Genomic DNA, 24,154 nt, shown 5'->3' with positions numbered 1-24,154 from the left:
TCAGCCCAAAATGTCATGAAAAGTTTTACCTAACAGAAATGCCTTCCTGTTATTGTATATTGTTGTTTAGAATTATGCAGAAATAGAAAGTGAAACAAACCCCCCAATTTGGCAGTTACCTATTTAGGGCCTTATTTAATTTGTACCTGGACAAACCATGCTATTAAGCAAGGGATGCAATAAAATGTACTGTTCATACAAGGAAAATAAAGCCTGCTTTTGCAAAAAACAGACAGATATTTGGCAGCTTTATTTTAACACTGCAGTTTAAGGTTGAGCTAGAATAAGCCTCTGTCCAAACTCTAAGGGCCTGAGTCATTAAGGAAACTAAGGCAAAAAAAAGAGTAAATGTTCTCTGAGACAAACCATGTTACAATGCAAGCGGTGCAAATAATTTTTTTATTTTGCGCACAAGTTAAATGATGGATGTTTTTTTTTATCTAGCACACAAATACTTGATAGCTTTATTTTTACACCGAAATTTAAAGTTGATCTAGGACATACCTTACCCCAACTATAAATCTGTCCCCACATTTTACATTTACCTCCCCCTCCAATGCAACATGGTTTTGCCCAGGTACAAAGTTACTCCTTTTTTATGCTTTGCTCTCTTTAATGACTCAGGACCTATATCTATATTTTATATTTTCACTCCAGCAGTCAACATTTGCCCCTTCTTGCTGGGCTTACAAATGCAGCAAAGCTCCTGCTGCTACTCAAGAAAGGTAGTTGTCTTTTAAAATTGATTAAATAATTGCATCCTTTGCTAGAACCACTAGATTCATTTTCCCAACTTATATCTGGATAGTTAAAATCATTTATGAGTATCAAACAATAAAACGTGATAAAATAGAGTGCTAGGAAATGTCCACATTGTCAAAGTGTACTGGTAATAAATATATTGTAAAAGTGTCTAAAACACCATAAACCACAGTGAATTGTAAGGTTTTAAAACATACATTCCTGGAAGTCCTGGAAGTGGGAGTGATGGGGTGGATGTGGGAGTGACGGTGGGAGTGGGAGTGACGGTGGGAGTGATGGTGGAAGTGACAGCAAGTGTTGAATCTGTAAAAATAAACAGGGTGTCTAGTGTAGTATTGTAGCAAATATGAGTAAAATGTTGGACCTTATAGATGGCTGCGTACATGAAGGATATTCCAGTTAGCTTATCTTATACGGTGTCAGCACACCAGCTTCAGAAATGTAATAAACATATATTTCATTATAAAAGCAAAAAAGCAAATACTTAGCTGAGTTATAAGAGTCCAAAGCAATCAAATCTCCAGACAGCCTTTAAGTGATGTAGTCAGATTCTCAGAGTAAAAATATGCCGTTCCTTTAAATGATCCCCAATATCAAATGTACGTGTATTACTTTATTTGTTACTAAAGATGTTCAAATATTACTACACTATTTTGCCGTTTTCTGGCATTTGTTACTCTACATTTGTGTTTTCACTGCCACTTTTAATTTTATGTTTCTTCTACTCACCTGTTCAAAATCCTTCACCATTTCCATTAAGTAAGACCGGTTCCCTGCCTTCACTATCTTGCATACTGGTATCTTCCCTATATTTCTCTTACACTCCTTTGTAGTTTAAAATCTCCTGGAACTTAGGTATCTTTGCCCCAGCACAGCTGTACGCTGCCATAGTCTGATTATCCATTAGGCAACCTAATGTTTTGGGGGGTTTGACAAATCGGGGTAGGAAGGGGCCCCAAGACCCCCATGGGGTCTTAAACCGGCTCTGCATCCTCCTCATTGATGTGCAGCCAGCCTCTACTGTAGAGACTTTAGATGAAAGAGAAGTCAGCCCAGTTGTCCATAAACCCCAAACCTTTACCCTTTTAAACCAACTTCTCAGCCACTTGTTTGCCTCCCTAAGCTACCAGAGTCTCCCAGATGTAGAATGTGGCACAGGTATTATTTAAAAGAAAAACTTTGTGACTCCTTGATTTAGGTTTATATCCTAACTCTCTGGAATTGTTTTTGAGGAACATCTAGCTACCTCTAATTGTGTCATTGGTTTGGTTACCTGTTCCACAGCCACTAGATCCTCCCAAAGCCTCTATTATCAATCTGTTGACCTGATCCATCTTATGCCAAACCGGGCATTACAATACTGCCAACAGAACCCAACTGCCCTAATAGTAATAGAATACCCTACCACCAACATCTGCATGGTAACAGAGCATATTTGCAATGTTTATATTTATTGATTAAAATGATCGACTGTGAATGTGGGATGAACATTCACAAAATTATGGCATGTACCTGAATAAACAGAGCTTTTGAGACGTCAATGGAAGGGTAAGACCATTCAGCTCACTCTCCTCGGCAAAATACCAAATGATTTTTTGCAGATTTAGTTCCTCTGTAATGCAGTGAAATGATGTTACACAGTTTGTTAGAGATTGCTATTTAAGTGTCAGCAGTAGCTGAAGAACAGGCGCTGAGTTTGTAAGTAACAGAATATATAATTGAAGAACAAAATGAAAACACATCTGTGATGTATCATTCATGTACAGTTTAAAGGCCTCTGCTATTAAAATATGTTCATTTGCTTGCTTGGGATCTTTTGTCATGTTCCTTCAGATTGCTGGATTATGCTACAAACCATCCTTACATCTCTAAAGCAGTGGAGAGCTTTGTGACTCTAATAAAAGGCCTGTTGGAGAGGTTATTGGATTACAGAGCAGTGGTGACTGATGAGAGCAAAGACAACCGTATGAGCTGCACAGTCAACTTATTGGTGAGTGGTATTATTTTTCATGCAAGCAAGGAATATTAACAAGCTCTCATGAATAAACATATACTGTACAAAATGTAAGTGAAACAGCAACTCTGACATTTTTTCTCAAGGCTGAAAGAACCAGTGATAACTCATGGTTCTAGTAAGTCTGTTCTTTGGCTCTCACCCAGCTGACCAGAACAACTGTCCTGCACTGATGAAAACATAGATGGCTAAAATGGATCTGTCTGCGGCTGAATGTTCTGTACAAGCAGAAGTCTTTGACATCACAGGGCTACCATGTAAATGTCATTTTCCAAAATTCCCTTCTCCTACTGGAGAGGCTAATTTCAACCCACAATGAAAATACCACTCACACTATATACATATTCTGCAAAATCACCATTACTTTGGTTAGCTTTGCAAAATCTAAAATTCCATAAAATCTACCTATATTTATGCTATATCTGTACAAAAGCCTATATACTACCAACAGAGTGAGGTATCCTTACACTAGAGGGTCTATATATTAAGACCTGGCAATATGGAAGATTTTCTATTGCTGCTCATTGCAGTGATAGAAAAATATTCTTTTGCACAATTTCACAAGGATATATTGCCAGGACAGCTGAGCGATGCTCAGCTCCCTGGGGATACTGGCTGTCAGCGGTAAGAGGACACTTACCGCCCACTAGGCCAGTGCTCATGTGACCTGGCATTGCTGGCTCACACATGCACAGTGAAAGTTGGGCTTTCAGCTCCTTTTTCACAAAATTAAAAATATATGTAAAAAAATGTAAAACAAATATTAATTTACAGTATAAAAAAAAGGAAAATATTTTAATGCAAAAAAAGAAAAAAAAGAAAGGATGGCGATAGGATTACAGTGACGGTACAATGTTGAATAGAGAGAAGCCCTAAATATAAGGCTTTTCTCTGTTATTAAATAGAGAAAAAATAATGCATCTAACTCTTTCTAAATCTAATAAATACAAAAGAATCCATTAACCCAGAGTTTCCCAAACTCAGTCCTCAGAGCTCCCCAACAGTGCAGGTTTTCCGGATCACATGTGACATAATTAGGACCACCTGTGGATCTGTTACAATGTGTCAGTCAGTAATGAATATACCTGTGCTCCAGCAAGGAGATATGGAAAACATGCACTGTTAGGGAGCCCTGAGGACTGGGTTTGGGAAACCCTGCAATAAATAAAACATGACACACATAATTCAGACAGTGATAGTGTAGATAGCAGAGGAGGGGTGATGTGACTGAAACACAGTAAAACATTTTACAGTGTGAACGGTTAGTTACCATTACATAAGTCCCTGTCCTTCTCCAATAATTTTCCATCTAAAGTCAAAAGTTGACTTGGTTGGGCAGGGTCCACCTAAATAAATAAGTACCCAGATTGGTGCATATGTTACGTACATTTATAGATGGAACATACAAGGGAGTTGGTTCTATGTGTTAGTAGTGCAAAATATAGAACCAAATGTCAGGGACTCAAAAGGCCAAAGTCACAGTTAGAGTAGATTAGAGTAATTTGTACAGATGTAGCACTCATTAAATTGGTTTATCGCTGGGTGAATCTGCTGCCACTGCATAGCTCAGGCAGAAGGATTTCACCAGAAATAATGTTATTGTTAAACACCAAACCATTGATTGTTGAATCATTATAAAGGTTGTGATAAGAATTGCAGTTTACAATGAATGACAGATGCTGTCTATAAAAATTTAAATAACCTAATTTAATTTTTAAGCAATTAATCAGCAGTCTCTGTGGTGTGAACAGAGGTGACTGTCAGTCCCCTGCAGAATAGCAGAGAACTGCAAGTGATTAACTCCACTCACACCACAATTGTTTTTATTATACCACAAGAGTACAAATGTACACAATTTTAAAATAAGATTTAATTAAACAGTACATTTCCCACTACCCTTGTTCACCATTTTATTAATTATAAAAAAAAGCTTCTGTAACACCCCCTCATACTCCCTTTTACACAGTGAGGGACCGGTGATAAATACTACAGAGTCATCTTTTACTTCTAGGTCGTTAGTGGTGCCTCCACTTGATTGATGTGCTGAGTAATTGACTGGCTCAGCCCACCAGGGATTGACTTGGGACCCCTTCCCCCCACCCCAACACCAGATTGAATCTCATTTAGTTTCAGTCACTGACACATAAAGACTGCCATGGCGGGGGTATATTTACTGAAACGCGGGTTTGAAAAAGTGTAGATGTTGACTGTAGCAACCAATCAGCTGTCATTTTGTAGATTGTACTAAGTAAATGATAACTAGAATCTGATTGGTTATTTTAGGCAACATCTCCACTTTTTCAAACCTGCAGTTTAGTAAATATATTCCTAAGTCCATCTCAATATTTTTATTGAACAATATTACCCAATGTGTGGAGATGACTTCAGGTAATTTAGTAGAAAATAATTTAAAGCAAATGTGGGATAATACATATAGAATCATGCAATAATGCTAAATAGAGTAGTAGCATTCAGTAATAATATTACTAATATTACTGTACCATACTTATGCATAAGTGACTCTCTCTTCTTATAAAATAAGGAATTGATTAACGAGGTACCTTGTGCAGCTAACAAAAGAAATGCAATACTCCTCCTGCTCACTATACACCCCAAGGTATTTACACTTCACACATCCCCAATCACCAATGTCAAGGTGCCCAAAAAAATGACATTCCTATATATTGGGAAACACAATGTAGTGCAATGTGTTTTCTTAACAGCCAACACGCAAAAGATTAACAAAATCGCCTAGCATCAGACAACAATTTGACTGTTGCTAAAGCTGCATTCTCCAGTTTCAACTTCTACGGACCTATTTTCATGTCTTTTTGATATCTGCTGCTTAACTGATCTAAACCAGCTCACTTTTTACATGCACTCCTGGCTGTCTACAAGTATGTAAGATTGCATGTACACATCAGAGCCTACAATCTGGTGAGCGGATACCCCAGCTCAGCCTGCCACTGGCAAAGCCGATCATTTTAATAACACTTCTCATAGCAGGAAAAACACCAAAGAGTTTTTAATTAGACACCCAAATACTGTTTAGTGGGTATTACTAAATTAATAAAAAGTATGGGCCTCATTCATGTCTGATTTCAATTTGAACATAAGTTTCATGTTTAGAAAGAGCATGCAACATGTATGTAGTCCTGCCCATATTCAAATCCAAGCATATGTCAAGATAAGTTACAATTTGAAGTCGGGTGGAAATACGCTCTGTCTAAACAGTACTTGCCATAAGTAGTGACATAACAGACTGCAGTATACACACATGTGTATGTACAATGCAAGTTCACTTTAGAACACATAAAACTTTTATCATAAATTATAATAGCTGTTTAAAGAAAATTATTATTTTCAGATATAATTTTTTTCAATTATTTTTTACATTAGTTACATAAATATAGATGACTTCAATGTGTAAAGTACACAGTCCATTTATATTATTATTTTTATTATTATAGATTTGTAAGGCGTCATAGTGCTCCACTGCACCATACAGTAGGGAAAACAAGGACATACATAAAACAAGGGCATACAAGGCAGACAAAATAAACACAGGCATGAAAAAAAAAGTGTATTGAGGACCCTGCTCATTACAGAGCTTACATTCTAAGTGGAAGAGGGCACAGCTGAAACAAGAGGAGTGAGTGTGGCTTAGAGTGGAGATTAGGACAACTGTGAGGGTGTATTAGTGTGAATAGTATCATCAGGGATAAGGTAAGCTTTAAAAAAGAGATGGGTTTTTAGAGAATGTCTAAAGATTTGAAGGCAGTGTGAAAGCCTTATTGGTAGGGAAGGTGGTAGGGAATTTTATAAGTGGGAAGCAGCACGAGAGAAGTCTTGTAGGCGGACGTGAGAGGTGGTTACCAGAGACAAGACAAGACGCGGGTCAGAGGTAGAGCTAAGAGGGCGGGAGGGAGAGTATGTTGATATGAGATTTGAGATGTAAGTAAAGGTGAGCAATGTGAATGTGATTCTAGGGGACCAAGGGAGCCAGTGTAGGGATTTGCAAAGTGGTGCAGCAGATGTGGAGCTGTGAGAGATGAAGATCAGTCTTGCAGCAGCCTTTAGGGTGGATTAAAGTGTGGATATATGGGTGTCAGGAATGCCAGATAGCAGGAGGTTGCAGTAGTCAAGACGGGAGATGATGAAAGAATGGATAAGAGTTTTGTTTGCATGCTGAGTAAGAAAAAAGCGTAATCTGACAATGTTTTTAAGGTGGAATCGACAGGACTGGGAGAGAGGAATAAAGCAGAGGGTGGTATCAAGTGTGACACCAAGACAGCGGGCTTGGAAATCTAAGGAAATTGTGGTGTTATAGTCAGTAAAAGGATTTGAGGAGGAGTGGTGATTCTACTTAGTTATTTATATAGTATATATTAATTGCATAGAGTTGTTCAGTGATAGTATCACTCACAATTTTGCCTAAGAATATAGCCATGAATAATGAATGGTATCAAAGCATCCTCCAAGAGTAGCTTCTCCCAGCCATCCAAGAATAGTTTGGTGATGAACGTTGCCTTTTCCAGCATGATGGAGCACCTTGTCATAAAGCAATATTGATAACTAAGTGGCTCGGGGATCAAAATATCGAAATTTTGGGTCCATGGCCATGAAATTTCCCAGACCTTAATCCCATTGAGAACTTGTGGTCAATCCTCATGAGTCAGGTAGACAAAAAAAACCCCCACAAATTCTGACAAACTCCAAGCATTGATTGAGGAAGAATGGGCGGCCATCAGTCAGTATGTGGCCCAGAATTTGATTGACAGCATGCCAGGGCGAATTGCAGCTGTTTTCAAAAAGAACGGTCAGCATGGCAAATATTGACTCTTTGCATAAACTTAATATAATTGTCAATAAAAACCATTGAGAATTGAAATGCTTGTAATTTTACTTCAGTATACTATAGTAACATCTGACAGAAAATCTAAAAACACTGAAGCAGCAAAATTTGTTGAAACCAATATTTGCGTCATTCTCAAAACTTTTGGCCATGACTGTATGCTAAAAAGTGTTTTAATCCAATATTTTTTCTCTCTCAGAATTTTTACAAAGACATTAATCGAGAAGCAATGTACATCAGGTAAGAATACTTATTGCATTTGGTGGTGTTCAGTAATGGAGTGTTTTTGTTTTGTTTTGTTTTGTCTTTCGTTTGCTAATTTATTTATGACAACTAATTATGAAGGTGTCTAATGCACAATATTAGTATAATCTTTTCAAGTTAGGATTGTGTTAACCCAAAAGCAAGCTACTATATTTTCTCTACTTGCAGACCATTTAATATAAATAAAATTTAAGTGTTAAGTATTATACAGTATATTACATGCTGCAGATTTCAATTATGGTAACTAATTGCAGTACTTATTTTTAGTATACTCATGCAATGTTTCTTATTTCAGCTTCTTGATTATTGCTGTAGGGTAGGATAAAGATTATATTTTCTTAGAGAAGATAAGATAAAATTATATGATTTACAGAAAGCTATGTGTTGTGACAACGGTATGTGTTGTAAGTAACATTTTCTGCTGACTGTTATGCTAATGTCTACTTAGATAAACTTTTAGAGCAAGTCTGGTTAGAGGTCTTCACCTATAGAGGCAGCCATTCCTGTAGAACTGATTATGTTCAGAGGTACTCGGAGGCCCCCAGCACTTCACTTTAGAGTAGTAAAAGTTTATCAAGAGTAACCGTAGCAAAGAATGGAGGATAACCAAAATAAAAGGAGCAGGTACCAGATACAGTCCAACGGTCGTGAGTCAAAGTCAAAGTAAAAAGGTCACAACAGGAATCAGGTCCAATGCATGATATGCACAGGATAGAACTGGACAGAGCTGATCAGCAAATGTGCAGCACATGTACACTATAACCGACATGAAGGCTAAGCCCTCCCTGCCTTAAATAGTAACACTGGCCAATCAGGAGTCATTGCTTCAGTAAATAATAATTAGCCCCTGAAGGTAATTAACATAGAACTAATGCTCACGCGCCCGGCTGGCCACAGTTGCTGGGACGCAGCGCTAATTAAAAAAAAGCGGCCTGCACGTTGCCATGGTGACGTCCGGGGCAGAGCAGGAACAAATGACATCCCAACTGTTGCCATGAAAGCCAGACGCAGTCTGAGGAAATGAGCCGCAGACCGCCAGGGCTCATAACACTGACATGGTGACATTGCCTACCAGCCTTGCTACAGTGGGGAGCATTGCCAGACTGGTAGAAAAAACAGCCCTGGCAAGCAAAGCAAACCAGAATACAAACGTATCAATAGTGACTACTGCCGACCAAGTACTGTAGTGACATTGAGTGTAGTATGCCCAATGGCTGCAGCCTGTGTCTGTTAAAAGCAGGGCTTAGAAACTGAATAGTCAATTTAAAGTTTGGGAGCTCAGCCCATCCAATAAAGTTCTCAGGCACACGTAAATGCCAGAGGTCCCAGACTGTAAGTCCAGGGCCGTCTTTCCCATTGGGCACAATGGGCAGGTGCCCAGGGGCCCTGCAGCCCAGGGTGGCCCGTCAGAGGCAGCAAAAAAAACAAAAAACTGAAAAAAAAAAAAGACAATACTTACCTTGCGGTCAGCCATGGTCTCCTCCTCCGTACCGTGCTCGCAGTGCATGTCGGGCGTGACGTCATCACGCCCGCCCGACATCCATTGCGAAGCCTGACGGAGGAGGAGTCCATGGAGGGAGCCGGATCGCCAGCTGACCGCAAGGTAAGTACTGTCTTTTTTTTTTCCATTTATTTTTTTTTTTTTTGCTGCCTCCGACGGACCCCCCTGGGCTGCAGGGCCCATATATATAATCATTTTTTTTTTAATCTATATATATATATATGTGTATATAGGGGCCCCGGTGCACTGCTGTGCCCGGGGGCCCAAGAAATTGTTAAGAGGGCCCTATGTAAGTCTGGGCCTGATGGCCAGTACATCAGTGAGATGATGCTATACAGTCAGTCAGGAGTTCTCAATTTATGATATGCAGAACAGAAACACCAATTAGCTCTATTGTAGGGGAGAGGTGGAGAGACATGATGGGACGCAATAAGTGTAAAATCATTGATGTGTGATCTGGCATCAATGTTGTCTGGAAAGAAAAGCTATTTCCTATATAAGATAATCTCAATTTGTGTTATATTATAAATTATTAATTCAGCTCATCTTGGATTACAATTTCTATTTTAAATATGTTTTTGGTAAAGTATACTTCTCCAGAACAATTATACTTATTATAATTAGGCCATCTGTGAGTACAGGACGAAGTATCATTTGTTACCTCACCTTACCTATTAGAATGTGGAAAATGAGAATACATTTTTGCATCAATTTCATTTCTTAAAAAATTTCAATATTGGGACTATAGATAACAAATTAGTTTGAAATCTTCCTCTAAACATATGTCTAAAAGCTACATAAAAAAGGAATATATGATATATATATATATATATATATATATATATCATACTTACCTGATGTCAGGTGGCAAGTGCAGGTGGGGGTCCACAGTGATGCAATGGCGTCATCACACCCCCACCTGCACTTGCCACCTGCTATGTAATGTTGAGAGTCATTGCATTGCATAGTGGGGGTCGGGGCCTTTTGACTGAATAGTCACATTAAGGTCCACCCCCCCCCCCGCGATCTGATTGGGTACCTACTTTTCTTGGAAACTCCCAGAGATTCTGGGAGAGTAGGTAAGTATGATAGATAATATTAGAGAGAGAGAGAGAGAGGATTTCCTTAAAACTTTTCTAATTTTGGTTTGCAGATACGTCTACAAACTCAGAGATCTTCACTTGGATTGTGAGAATTACACTGAAGCTGCGTATACCCTCTTACTCCACACAAAGCTCCTGAAGGTTAGCACTTGTTGTTAATATAAGATTAAAGTGACAATATTTGTGTATTATAGTATACTTCACTTACATTCATATATTTGTGTTGAATTTTGCAAGGGATGGGAGTGGTTGCAATGTCACTTCCCACATATGGCAACAGTATGCCCAGACATAGAGTACCTCTGCTGGTGTATACTAAATTGTTAATGTTACAGCTCACATAATATATTAACAAACACATACATGTGAAGCATCATTGGTGCTTCTAACTATGACAAGGAGTAATGTAGTTACAAGAGCATTCTATCTTGGTCCTCAAGTCTATGTGGCCCCAATAGCATGTTTGATACAATGAAAACTAGCACCCGGTAATAAAAAGATAACCAAATATTTTAGATTATTTTGTGTTTGTGGTTTCAAGTATTTGTGAAAATGAATATAATATTTTAAATTCAAAGTGGGCCGTTGTAACTGGCCTGATAGAGGGCAATGCACTGTTTACCAATGTTTGAGATGGGGCTACAATGCCTGCCTTAGGCCTGGAGGCATCATTGTGAACTCTTGTTGGTTGCAGGACCTGTTTTCTGTACCCAATTATAAATTATATTCCAGGTCTAGTACACACACACACACTTGTATGTATATCTATATATCTATATCTATCTATATATATATCTATATCTATCTATCTATCTATCTATCTATCTATCTATCTATCTATCTATCTATCTATCTCTCTATATATATATATATATATATATATATATATATATATATATATATATATGTATACATTCATATATCTATATCTATATATACACTTACATGTATATACATATATATATATATATATATATATATATATATATATGTATATATATATATATATATATATATGTATGTATATATAGATATAGATATATGAATGTATATATATATATATATATATATATATAGATAGATAGATAGATAGATAGATAGATATATATATATATATAGATATATATATATATATATTTACATAGAGATATATAAATATATATTATACAGTATGTTGCATGTCTGTTAAATTTAACCCTTGCTCTCTTTAAGTGGTCAGACGAACAGTGTTCACCTCAAGTCATGCAGACACAGTTTCAAAGCTCTCAGACATACCGGCAACTGAAAGAGAACTTGTATGGAGTCATCATTGGTTACTTTGACAAAGGAAAGGTATGCTTTGTGCAGTATGGCTATCTTACAAAAATGTGGTGTATGTTCAACTTTAAATGAGCCCCAGAGTGTCTGATGGCTTAGCAGTTGTGTTTTGCAGAAATGCACAGTAAGAATTGGTACACTGGGGCAGGCCAAGTTATGTCATCCCATCTTGATTTCTCTATCTGTTAACAACATCACCATCTCTTCCATTTACCAACTCTGCTCCGTGGCGTCACCCTCGACTCTTCCCTCTCCTTTGCTCCCCACATTCAATCTCTCGCCCAATCCTGTCACTTCCAACTCCCCAACATCGTCTGTATCCGGCCCTTTCTATCTCAGAATGCAGCGAAAACCATCATCCATGCACTCATTATTTCCTTTCTTGATTACTGTAACCTTCTTCTTACTGGCCTCACCCTCTCCCACCTCACCCCCCTCAGATCTATACTTAACGTACCTGCGAGACTCATCTTCCTCTCCTGCCTCTCTTCTTTTACCTCCCCTCTCTGCCTTGCCTTACTCTGGATCCCCTTCCCCTACAGAATCATTTTCAAACTGTTCACCATCACCTACAAGGCTATCTTTCACTCCACTGCCCCATACATCGCCAACCTCCTCTTCAAACAAACTCCATCCCATTCTCTGCGATCGGCCATTGACAGTTGCCTCTCCTCAACTCTGATCACCTGATCCGACTCCAGAATCCAAGATTTCTACCCTCCACTGGAACGACCTCTCATGCGCCAGCCAACTCTCCCCTAATTTGTGCACCTTTAGAAGGGTACTTAAAACTCATCTACCACCTATCCACCTAACCTTCTCTCCATGTTTGATCTCCTCACCTCTCTTCCCCTGCCCCACTACTCACTTCTCTTGTGATCGATCCCCTGTGACTGCCATTGTGCCTCCTGTCTGTTTGCTCTTCATTTAGGATGTAAGCTCTTACGAGCAGGGTCCTCTTCCCTCCTGTCTCGCTACCCATTCTTCTCCTCCAACTCCACTGTGCTAGCTACATCTGGAGCTATTGAAGTAATGGTATTTTTGTTTACTGTTCTGTACTATTATACCCTGTATGGTGTCTCTGTCTGTTTTCTGTACGGCGCTGAGGAAATCTTAGGGCTCCCTATAAATACAGACTAATAATATTAATGCTAATAATAATAATGATGTTATGACCATATACAGGGAAGCTATCTGCTCCTTAATACTGACAACCCATAATAATGACATAATAATGACACAACACTAAGAAGTGGAGAGAATATGCCCACAGCCTTTATTTAACTTCCAACATTAACCTTATGACAGCGGGGCATACCGGGCAACCAAGTGCACTCAAATGGCCATATGGATAACCATATACCAAGGGTCACTTAACCAAAACTATGGTGTAATTACTTAGTGTCTGATTGCAAACAATCCCATCATATAGATTTATTCAGATACCTTTTTATTTACTTTTTTTAAGCTTTTAGTCAATTCCTTAGTACTACTGACCTGGCTCCATAATACTTAGATCAGCAGAATGGTTAGTTCCTCTAAAAAGGAAAGTAGTCCGGACATAAGTGCTTTCTTAACTTGTTTCATTAGTTGCATTATATTTGCAATATTTTGCATGTAAATTAAATTAGTCAGAGAACACACCTAAACAAATGTTTTTAAATTTAAAAAATGAAAATAATATGACATTTTGAAAAAATTAAAAAATTCAGCTCTGATGTTCCCTTACTTTACAGATTTAATATGGAGGGGGCATGAGGAAGTATTTGTGTGCTAAATACAAAAGCAGGCAGTAATTTTCCTGCATGCAGAAATTACATTTGTACCCCATTTAGCGCAACATTGTTTGTCCAGGAGCATATTTACACCCTTTCTTTTGAGGTTACTTGGGTCCTATGCAAATATTCTAATTTATATGCACTTAAATTGATATATATTTGTTTTTTTGCTTTATGTAATTTTTACTGAGACCTTAGTGACAGTACTACCACCTAGACAGTCTGTTACTCACTAGTCCAGGCCTGTGCCAGCTGAATGTCCAGGATTACTGCTGAAATCTGTCATTTACCATGGGGGCGGGAGTCCCTTTATCACAGAGTTTATTATAGTACAAATATATGGTGCAGTTAATGCCCCAGTCAAAAGGAGCACATTTATATGATGTATGTGCCTGCATTATGTACAGTAATGTCTATATACAATTATTGTGCAAAGTACATTTATATTATGCAGTCTACGCAATCCAATGTTATAATAGTTAGTGGAAGTACTGCTGCATTCACATATTTTTATACCCCTGTGCTAACATTGTGCAGCTGAGATGGTAAATAAATTATCCACACAGTCACTGTTGACAGACCCACACTTATTAAGAGACCATTGTGTTCAAGATAGTTTCTTAATATGTTGCAAAATGTTTAATTAGTAATTGAGAGTATTTTTTACTAAGTCTCCTGTGTGTATATGTAGACATGTAAATATAATGTGAGTGCTATATTTCGCAAACCTCCAGAGCTGCTGTTAACCTAATCACACATACCCCATTGTGTGTAGAGAACTAGACATCTCGTCTCCACATCTTATCAGATTTCATGATGCCTTCTATGTGGACAATAGTGCGACTAGGGCAGTGGATCCCAAACTTTCTCAGTTCGAGACACCCTTATGGTCTCCAAATTTTTTTGAAGGCACCCCTAAGCCAAAATAACTACTAAGTAACTACTAAGTACCCCCCCCCGCCTTGCTTACCACCATCCCTGTCCGTGGCACCCCTGTGAGATCGCTGCGGCACCCCAGGGAGCCACAACACACAGCTTGGGAGCCACTGGAGTAGGGTATAAAATATGAGGGGGTATGGCTGAGAAAGTGTGTAACATTGGGATATGTGGATCCGTCAATAAAGAGAGTCGTTGCGCAGGACGATATGTGAGCAGGTATCCATGGCCAGGAGACACAGAACTGCTGTTGGCGTTAAGTTGTAATAGGGCCGTGTAACTTTACAACTCAATATCAGCATGGACCTCAGCAGAAGTTTAGCTGGAGACTAGGCCCCACACAGGGTACCTACCAACTAGGGCTAAATCTAGCAGGTAATCATATGCAGGGGCATACACATAGGTTTAATAAGAGCAATAGGACCATAATATACTATCCCGTACTGGCACACTATGCTCCTTTTTACACACAGACAAGCAAGGCCCACACCAGCAATCAACAGGTTAACACTTTAACACCTCAAGACTTTGTTACACAAATGTACACACAAGCACATACTAGGCTTGTTAGTCAAATGTATGAACAATTCACACCAGCATTCAAAGGGTTAACATGGTCAAGCGATATTCTTCATAACAGGTTAATGTATTTTTTAGAGTATCAAGGACAAGACTTATTACATTTTTAGATTTAATATACAAAGGTATAATGCATTTAGATATAAAAACAAACAGATAAAAATTGACATACAAATAAAAAATGCATAACAGTTATAAAAGCAAATGGGATAAATGTACAGAGCATAAACTTCCGTATAATAATCTGTATGCCTGAGGTAGGCAGAAGAGATGAACAGTTCTTCAATTAGTGCTGACAATTTGTCCCTTCTGTCGAAGTCAGCAAATTGGATAAAGTCATTTCAATTAAAGTCTAGCAAACTTGGTTGTCTTTGTCTGAAAAGATGCGTACGGTACGCTATGATGTACAAGGGCACGCTACGGCGTGAAAGGGCGTACGCATCCACTACACGTGGCAGCAACAGTAATTGGTCTTTTACCATACATTCGCACAAACACGCATACTTATAAAATAGTACACATTAATGGTAGTTGCAACACATAGTCAGTTATGTCGAAATATAGTAGTATTTATATGTTATATCAGAGTTACATGTATATTAGTGAAATACACGGAACGGGTTAAAGGAATAACCTCATGAGTGGTATCATAATGAACCTTATTACATATCCTACTGTTTGGTTCACTCTGCGAGGAAATCGCAGAGTGCATACGCAAGTTATGAATGATAGGGAATTATGAACTACTTAAGACTAAGGAATCCTGGCGGGAAGAGCAGAGCATACCCCCTGCAGAGATGACCCCCTCCTTTGGATTCCTTAGGATGAACCAGCCAATGATTGACGACCCCTTGGACATTCCTGAGACCCGGACCAATAGATGCAAGCTATACCATCTTCATTGTATTACTGTATTTGATTGTGTATATAAGCAGCAGCTTGTGATCCAGAGTGCAGACATCTTGTCCCCAGACTTCAGGATTGAATGACTGCACTGGATCCAGAGCGCATGCGATAAGTAACGGCTGTATTTACTATTACTTCGCTTGAGCATATTATTCCACTTATTGCGAATAAATCTTTGTGCTTTGGAAACACAAATCGAGGTTCGACAATCGTTATTGGTTAGCGACATTACGTACATAACACTTCACATACAGGATTTTAAAGTCAACTCAAATAGGATGGCATTCAGAGGGGCAGTGTAGATGCTAAAATGGGGGGTAGAAATGTCTCCTGGGTGTCAGCTAGGGTTTGCTCAAAAATATTCCAAAAGTTTTGACCATTCTTAATTTTTCACATATCTAGCCCAGAGATATAACTCCCCTTTCCATAAACTGGTCATAACCTCCCACACATTTACATACCTTGTGTAGTGTATGCCCCTGAGTATAGAGCGGCACACTAGTATCCTAAAATATCAAACATGAAGGCATTTTCTTTGAAGTTAATATTTCTATATTTTGTATTGGCCTAAACTAGCACATGGCTTTCCCTAATTTACACCTAACACTTTAGTTTTCACCCTGCCTAATTAGACAGTCTTCTCTAAATATAAAATACAGGATCAATGACAATGCATGGCTGTGATCTGTATATCTTAAGTTAGCTTCCTGACAGAATGTCTGCAGAACCTTTGCTGTAAGAAGCATGGAAGAGTCCCAGGAAAAAAGGTGGTAGTGCAGCTGTAGTTTAAAATATTCTCTACCAATTGAGCGGTTGATAAATACATTAGGTTTGCAAAAGCTTAAGGGCTAGATTTACTAAGCTGCGGGTTTGAAAAAGTGGGGATGTTGCCTATGGCAGCCTATCAGATTCTAGCTTTCATTTATTTAGTACCTTCTACAAAATGACAGCTAGAATCTGATTGGTTGCTATAGACCACATCCCCACTTTTTCGAACCCGCAGTAAATCTAGCCCTAAGTGTTTAGAATTTTTAGTTATCACAAAGTAAAAGCAAGTTATGATGATGATAACGATAATAATATTAATAATTATAATAATAATAATATTGAAGTAAGCCAGGTATTTCTTGTACTTGTTACAAATATAGAATTTCTTTATTATTATGGATATCAGCATGATGCAGTTTCGAACGATTACTTTTTTTTACTATTCTGTACTTGTTTTCAGTATGTCCATGCAGTTTGGTACTGGTTTCTGAATTGTGCAAGTCACAGTTAAAAGGGACAAGTTCATAATTTAAATTTCTGCCTTCTTGATTAATTTTATTACTCAGAAAAAAAGATATTCAAGGACAAATCACTATAAAATTACAATAGAGCATAATTTCACATTTTATTATGTTATTACATTACAGATGTGGGAGGAAGCAATATCTCTGTGCAAACAATTGGCAGACCAGTATGAAATGGAAATCTTTGACTATGAACTTCTAAGCCAGTGTTTGGTAAGATCCTTTGTTTAACATCAGCTTTATTATTATTATTATTATTATTAATATTAACTTTTATTTATAAAGCGCCACAAGGCGTCCGCAGCGCCGTACAGAGACAAACAAATTACAATACAATGGGAGACAGCACAGTACAGTAAACAGTAAACACAGCAACTCAGTAAGTTCAATGCACAGCTAGAGAGGGCGGGGAAGGGGTGGTAGGATCCGCAAATGACGGGGCCCAAGAAGGAGGGCGCGGAAGACAGGGAGACCCCCAGGGGGGGAGGAGGAAGCGAGAGTGGACGTGGAGTGGAGCCTCGAGGAGGAGGGCTAAGTAGCTGGAGAGCAGAGTTAGAAGTGGTGGAAATAGGAGGAGAGATGGCCCTGCTCAGAGGAGCATACAATCTAAGGGGAGGGGTGGACAGACAGAGAGATGCAGGGGAGAGAGGGAGAGTAGGGGGACGGAGGCAGAAGATAAGGTAGGAAGTTAAGTGGGAGACAGAAAGGCTTTAAGAAAAAGGTGGGTTTTTAGGGCCCGTTTGAAACTGGACAGATTAGGGGAAGTTCTGATGAAGGGAGGGAGCTTGTTCCAGTGGAAGGGGGCAGTGCGGGCGAAGTCTTGGATATGCGCGTGGGAGGAGGTTATAAGGGGGGAAGAGAGGCGACGGTCAGAGGCAGAACGGAGAGGGCGGGATGGAGCATGAATAGAGAGGAGGGTGGAGATGTAGGGCGCAGTGGAGTTGGCGAGGGCCTTGTAGGTGAGTGTGAGGAGCTTAAAGAGGATTCTGAAGGGGAATGGGAGCCAGTGAAGGGCTAGGTAGAGGGGGGAGACAGAAGAGGAGCGGCGAGAAAGGAAAATAAGCCTAGCGGCAGCGTTAAGAACAGATCGAAGGGGATCGAGATGAGAGTGGGGGAGGCCAGTGAGGAGGAGTTTGCAGTAGTCCAGGCGGGAGATGATCAGAGAGTGGATAAGGCATTTGGTGGCATCTTGGGAGAGGAAGGGCCGGATGCGAGCGATGTTACGCAGCTGGAAGCGCCAGGATTTAGCAAGAGAGAGGATGTGGGGGCCAAAGGAGAGAGAGGAATCAAGGATGACACCAAGGCAGTGAATTTGGGGGACAGGGGAGATAGAGGTGTTGTCGACAGTGATGGAGAGGTCAGAAGGGGATGAGGTATGAGAGGAAGGAACAACTATGAGCTCAGTTTTGGCAAGGTTAAGTTTGAGGAATCGAGAGGACATCCAGGAGGAGATGGCAGAGAGGCAGGTGGACACCCTAGAGAGGAGGGAGGGAGAGAGATCAGGAGAGGAGAGGTATAGTTGAGTGTCGTCAGCGTAAAGGTGGTAGCTGAAGCCGAAGGAGCTGATGAGTTCACCCAGGGAGGAGGTGTATAGAGAGAAGAGTAAGGGTCCCAGAACAGAGCCCTGAGGGACCCCGACTGGAAGGGTGGACGGGGGGAGAGAGACCCAGAGGTAGTGACAGAGAAGGATCGGTGAGTAAGGTAAGAGGTGAACCAGGACAGGACTGGGCCAGAGAGGCCGAAAGACTGGAGGGTGTGAAGGAGGAGGGGGTGGTCAACAGTGTCAAAGGCTGCAGAGAGGTCACGGAGGATGAGAAGGGAGAAGTGGCCCCTGGCTTTAGCAGAGAGGAGGTCATTGGTGACTTTAGCCAGGGCAGTTTCAGTGGAGTGGAGGGGGCGGAAACCAGACTGGAGAGGATCAAGGAGGGAGTATTTAGAAAGGTAGGAGGTGAGACGGCTGCAGACGAGCCTCTCGAGAATTTTGCAGGCAAAAGGGAGAAGAGATATGGGCGATAGTTTGAGAGAGAAGTGGGGTCGAGATTAGGTTGCTTAAGAATGGGGGATACGAGAGCATGTTTGAAGGAGGAGGGGAAGATGCCAGTGGAGAGGAATAGATTAAAGAGGTGAGTGAGGTGGGAGCAGGTGGTGGGGGAAAGGGAGCGAAGAAGGTGGGAGGGGAGGGGATGGGATCCAGGGGACAGGTAGTGGGGGGGAGGATGAAATGAGAGAGTGGACTTCCTCGCCGGTGGTGGGACGGAAAGAGTAGAGGGGAAGGTGGTTGGGGGGGAGGACTGAAGAGTGGGAGGGGTGGAAGAGAGAGTGGACGAGGAGATTTCAAGTCGGATGGCCTCGATTTTAGAGGAGAAGAAGGAGGAGAAATCGGAGGCAGTCAGGGAGGGGAGAGGGGAGGGGGCCAGGAGAGTGCTGAAGGTGGCGAAGAGGCGGCGGGGGTTAGAGGACTGGGAAGAGATGAGGGATTTAAAGAAAGATTGTTTAGCGAGTGAGAGGGCAGAGCTGTAGGATGAAAGGATAAATTTAAAGTGGAGGAAGTCAGCCAGGGAGCGGGATTTTCTCCAGTGACTTTTGGCGCTACGGGAGTATTTTTGGAGGAAGCGGGTAAATTTGGAGTGCCAGGGTTGGGGTTTGATAGCTTGTAACTATCATTTTATTTGAAACTAACTATATTCAGGTACTGAATTTAATATCGCATCAACAATGGATTTTTTAGTGTATCAAATATCCTCTATAATTCCTAATAACTATTTGAAAATCTTCTTCATCTTCTTAACACTGCAGTCACAGAAAGCCCGGGGGATTTTTTTCTGTTCATCGCTTTTAAATGGACCAATCAGAAGATACAATCTACATGATATCATTGAGGTTGCTGCTTCTGGTTGGTCCTTCGCTCACTCCTCCCTCTGCAATATTACACAGAGCAATTTTTCTCCAGGGCTTTGAGACAGTACTCGGGTGAGTGGCACCCTGAATAGGGACTTTTTCATCTGACCTGGGAGCGCTGCTTTAAGACTTTGTAATAATTTGAATTGAGTTTTTACTAACATGTTGCAAGATATTAAGCCCCTACTAAAAGAGTTGATGGCACTATATCTGAAATAAAATGTGGGAGAAAATATCAACAACATTAGACATTAGAAGTCAGCAATATGATCCAGGACCAAGTAGTTGCAGATGGCTGAAGGCTGAGGGGGGATTTACTAATGTGCAGTTTGCAAACTACGATTGGGAGCATTAAAAAATCAGTCCACATCTGATGTGTGGCGGTTTGCAAACTCATAAACTGCATGCACGGTACCTCAGTGCTTAGCACTTCTGCCTCACAGTGCAGAGGTCATAAGTTCAATTCCCGACCATGGCCTTATCTGTGTGGAGTTTGTATGTTCTCCCCGTGTTTGTGTAGGTTTCCTCCGGGTGCTCCGGTTTCCTCCCACACTCTAAAAACATACTAGTAGGTTAATTGGCCGCTAACAAATTGACCCTAGTCTCTCCCTCTCTGTCTGTGTGTGTATGTTAGGGAATTTAGACTGTAAGCTCCAATGGGGCAGGGACTGATGTGAGTGAGTTCTCTGTACAGCGCTGCGGAATCAGGGGCGCTATATAAATAAATGGTGATGATGATGATGATGCATTGTAGGCCAAACTACATGGTAAACATGAAAACATCTGGTTTTACCTCTTACATTTTCTAAAAGCTATACAGCTATACAGCATTGGGCTTTGTCCTCTAGGGAGAGCTCAAAAATATTGTTGAGCCCCTGCACCTACAGAGTACCAGCATTGCGCCCTCCCTGGTACCCCAGGCCAGGGGATACCAGGGGAAAAAATTTATATAGTACAGCCCCATGACCGATATTGCAGTCTGGCATTTGTAGACCTTTGCCTCCTTGTGTAATATAATAAAAGAGTAGTGTACGCTACCAGTTACTGATTTGGGTGGTTTGTATTCCTTACCAGGGCTAAAAATGAATATTGTGGTTTAGGCCTGACTGATATGCTTTGATATGCTTTTTGCTCTATAGTAAATTGAAGCACCAAAAGAGATGCAGTTTTGCCAAACCGCAACAGTACAATTCCTCCTGAGTGCTCTTACACAAAGCCAGGAACTCTGGTAAACATTAGCGGATGAGGAGAAGCAAAAATACAAAGATCATCCTTTCTCCTAACTGGAATGAGCTAACAGAGACTTGCCAAGCAGTATCTCACCACATCAATTTTCAGAGTACAACATGAATAAAGGATATAAACTCTCTATCTCACTTACAAAAGTCTACCATTGGCCAAGAAGATATGGGAGTTTGTGTTGTTTTTTTTTACATTTACTTGTGGGAAAATTTAACAGTCCGAGAAAAAATATAGCAAACTTTAAATTGTTGCTTAATGTATCACATGCGATTCATTGCAATGGCATGTGATGTGTTAAATGTCAATTTTTTTTCTTTGCTATAGCTTAAAAAGAATACTTGAAAATCTAACTTTCACATGTATATTTCATTCTGTACATTTACTAATTTCAGTTTCTCTTTAAACACTACATACAGTAACCAATACATGCTATACAAAAAGCTAAAATGTAAAGACATCATGACTAAAAAATATCAGAACATACTTAACTAATTTTTCTCTTTTGTTTTCTATTGACAGAAACAGCAAGCCACATTCTATGAAAACATCATGAAAATTCTTCGTCCAAAGCCAGATTACTTTGCAGTTGGATACTATGGGCAAGGGTTCCCAACATTCCTCCGGGTAAATGTTTTATGTCCTCTATAACTAATTTTATTGCCACCAATAATGGATGAAATTAACAAGCAGATGTAGATGTACTGAAGACTTTTGACTTACATACAAAAGGTACAATGTTTTGCTGAGAAAGAAACTTTCTTATGAAACATTACCGTTTTCTGCAAGCTCTGTGGTGTGAACAGACTTATTTTCTGTATATTTGGCCTTTCCCATGGAAAATTGGACACCAGCACTGCTTTTGTTAAATAGTAGTGAACTTATATTTTTTGAGTAAAAGGAGTTTTGATTCTCGCATGCAATGTAGCTTTATTATAAGTTCAAAAAAGTTCATGAAAGGTTTGGAGAAGCTTCAAATAAATGAATAAGGCACTCAAAGTATTTACAAGAAAATAATACTGCAGATTTCTGCCTCACAGCACTTTGGTCATGAGTTCAATTCCTGACCATTGGCCTTATATGTGAGGAGTTTGTATGTTCTCCCTGTGTTTGTGTGGGTTTCCTCTGGGTGCTCCGGTTTCCTCCCACACTCAAAAAACATACAAGTAGGTTAATTGGCTGCTAACAAATTGACCCTAGTCTCTCTCTGTCTGTGTGTGTATGTTAGGGAATTTAGACTGTAAGCCCCAATGGGGCAGGGACTGATGTGAGTTCTCTGTACAGCTCTACGGAATCAGTGGCGCTATATAAATAAATGGTGATGATGATGATTTCAGCAATAAAGTGCAATACATATATATATATATATATATATATATATATATATTCATACGGAGGCGGAATCACCATTGGTGCGGCAGGTGCCATGCACCGGGGCCCATGCAGATAATGGGGCCCACTGGAAGATGCAGAGGATCAAGAGCCCCGGCTCGCTAGTTCTGCCTCTGTATGTATGTATGTATGTATATATATATGTATATATATATATATATATATATATATATATATATATATATATATTCTGTGACAAAGGGGCCTCAAACAGGGCTGAATTCTTTCTGGGTTTCTTTTACAGCACACAAACACAAATGCGCACCAAATGAGTGTAATTGGTTTGTTGTTTTCTGTGATTGGTTTGTAGTACTTTGATGGAGGACTGTCACGGTTCTCCGTGAAAGCCACTTACTGGTATTGGCACATCTAACCCAGAGGCGCGGAGTCTAAACGCACTCCTGGTCTTCACCAGGAGTGAAGCTGCAGGAGAACGCAGGTCGCGGCCGTCAGGGCCAGCCACCAGTGAAGTGGTGCTGGTAAACGGTGCTGGCTGACCCAAGGTGAGATGATAGGGAACAGGCTAAAACATAGTGAGGCGATCCGAGGTCAAACCGGGCTGGCTGCGTAGTACAGAGGAGGCACACAATAGCGAGGTCAAAACGGTCCGGGGTCAAAGCCAACGAGGAGGATAATACCCAAGGGAGATCCAAAGGGAGAGTCAAACGAGCCGAGTCAGGAGCCAGGAGAACAAACCGAATACAATAATAAACTGGGGAGCGCTGGAGCAGGGGAACCATTCACAATACTCTGGCACCCTAATGGTGCCAGAGACTTCCTGATATAGGAGGTGCTGTCACACTATTGGAGAGCGGTAGTCAGATGAGAAGAATAGCGTCCTGCCCGGCGGCCGGGATGCGGACCCCCACGCATGCGCCCGGCCACCGGGCGGAAGTGCGTCATTCGTCCCGTTGCCTAGCAATGTGAGGGATCGAAGACAGGCGCCCGTCCCCGGCACCGAGTGAAGGTACGGGGGCGGTGCCTGACAGTACCCCCCCTTCTTTTCTTATGGCTTGATCTTTGAGAAACCGAGCCAACAGCCGAGGAGCCTGGATATCTTCTTTGTAAACCCACGATCTCTCTTCAGGACCATATGCCTTCTAATAAACGAGATATTGAAGACGACCATGGAAAAGACGAGAATACAAAATATGGCTAATCTCAAATTCATTATCAGAAGCCGAAATGGCAGCCGGAGGAGGACAAATCCTGGAGAACTTGTTAAGTACCAAGGGTTTTAGAAGAGAAATATGAAACGTATTATGAATTTTCAGGGAAGGTGGAAGCAGTAATCTGTAGGTCACCGGGTTGATAGCTT

General features: G+C 40.4%; 1 protein-coding gene across 2 annotated transcripts in view; it reads left to right on the top strand.

The window, feature by feature from the left end:
• Positions 1 to 24,154, top strand: part of DOCK2 (dedicator of cytokinesis 2) — a 699,501-nt gene that overhangs the window by 574,097 nt on the left and 101,250 nt on the right. For both annotated transcript variants that reach the window (XM_075209814.1, XM_075209813.1), the window contains exons 35-40: positions 2,596 to 2,752; positions 7,831 to 7,871; positions 10,550 to 10,640; positions 11,712 to 11,831; positions 17,431 to 17,520; positions 21,967 to 22,071. In XM_075209814.1, coding sequence (XP_075065915.1) covers positions 2,596 to 2,752; positions 7,831 to 7,871; positions 10,550 to 10,640; positions 11,712 to 11,831; positions 17,431 to 17,520; positions 21,967 to 22,071 — 604 coding nt within the window. The remainder of the gene's footprint in view (positions 1 to 2,595; positions 2,753 to 7,830; positions 7,872 to 10,549; positions 10,641 to 11,711; positions 11,832 to 17,430; positions 17,521 to 21,966; positions 22,072 to 24,154) is intronic.

The sequence above is a fragment of the Mixophyes fleayi genome, chromosome 4, assembly GCF_038048845.1.
Source record: "Mixophyes fleayi isolate aMixFle1 chromosome 4, aMixFle1.hap1, whole genome shotgun sequence".
NCBI lineage: Eukaryota > Metazoa > Chordata > Amphibia > Anura > Limnodynastidae > Mixophyes > Mixophyes fleayi.
This window is presented reverse-complemented; position numbering and strand designations above follow the sequence as displayed.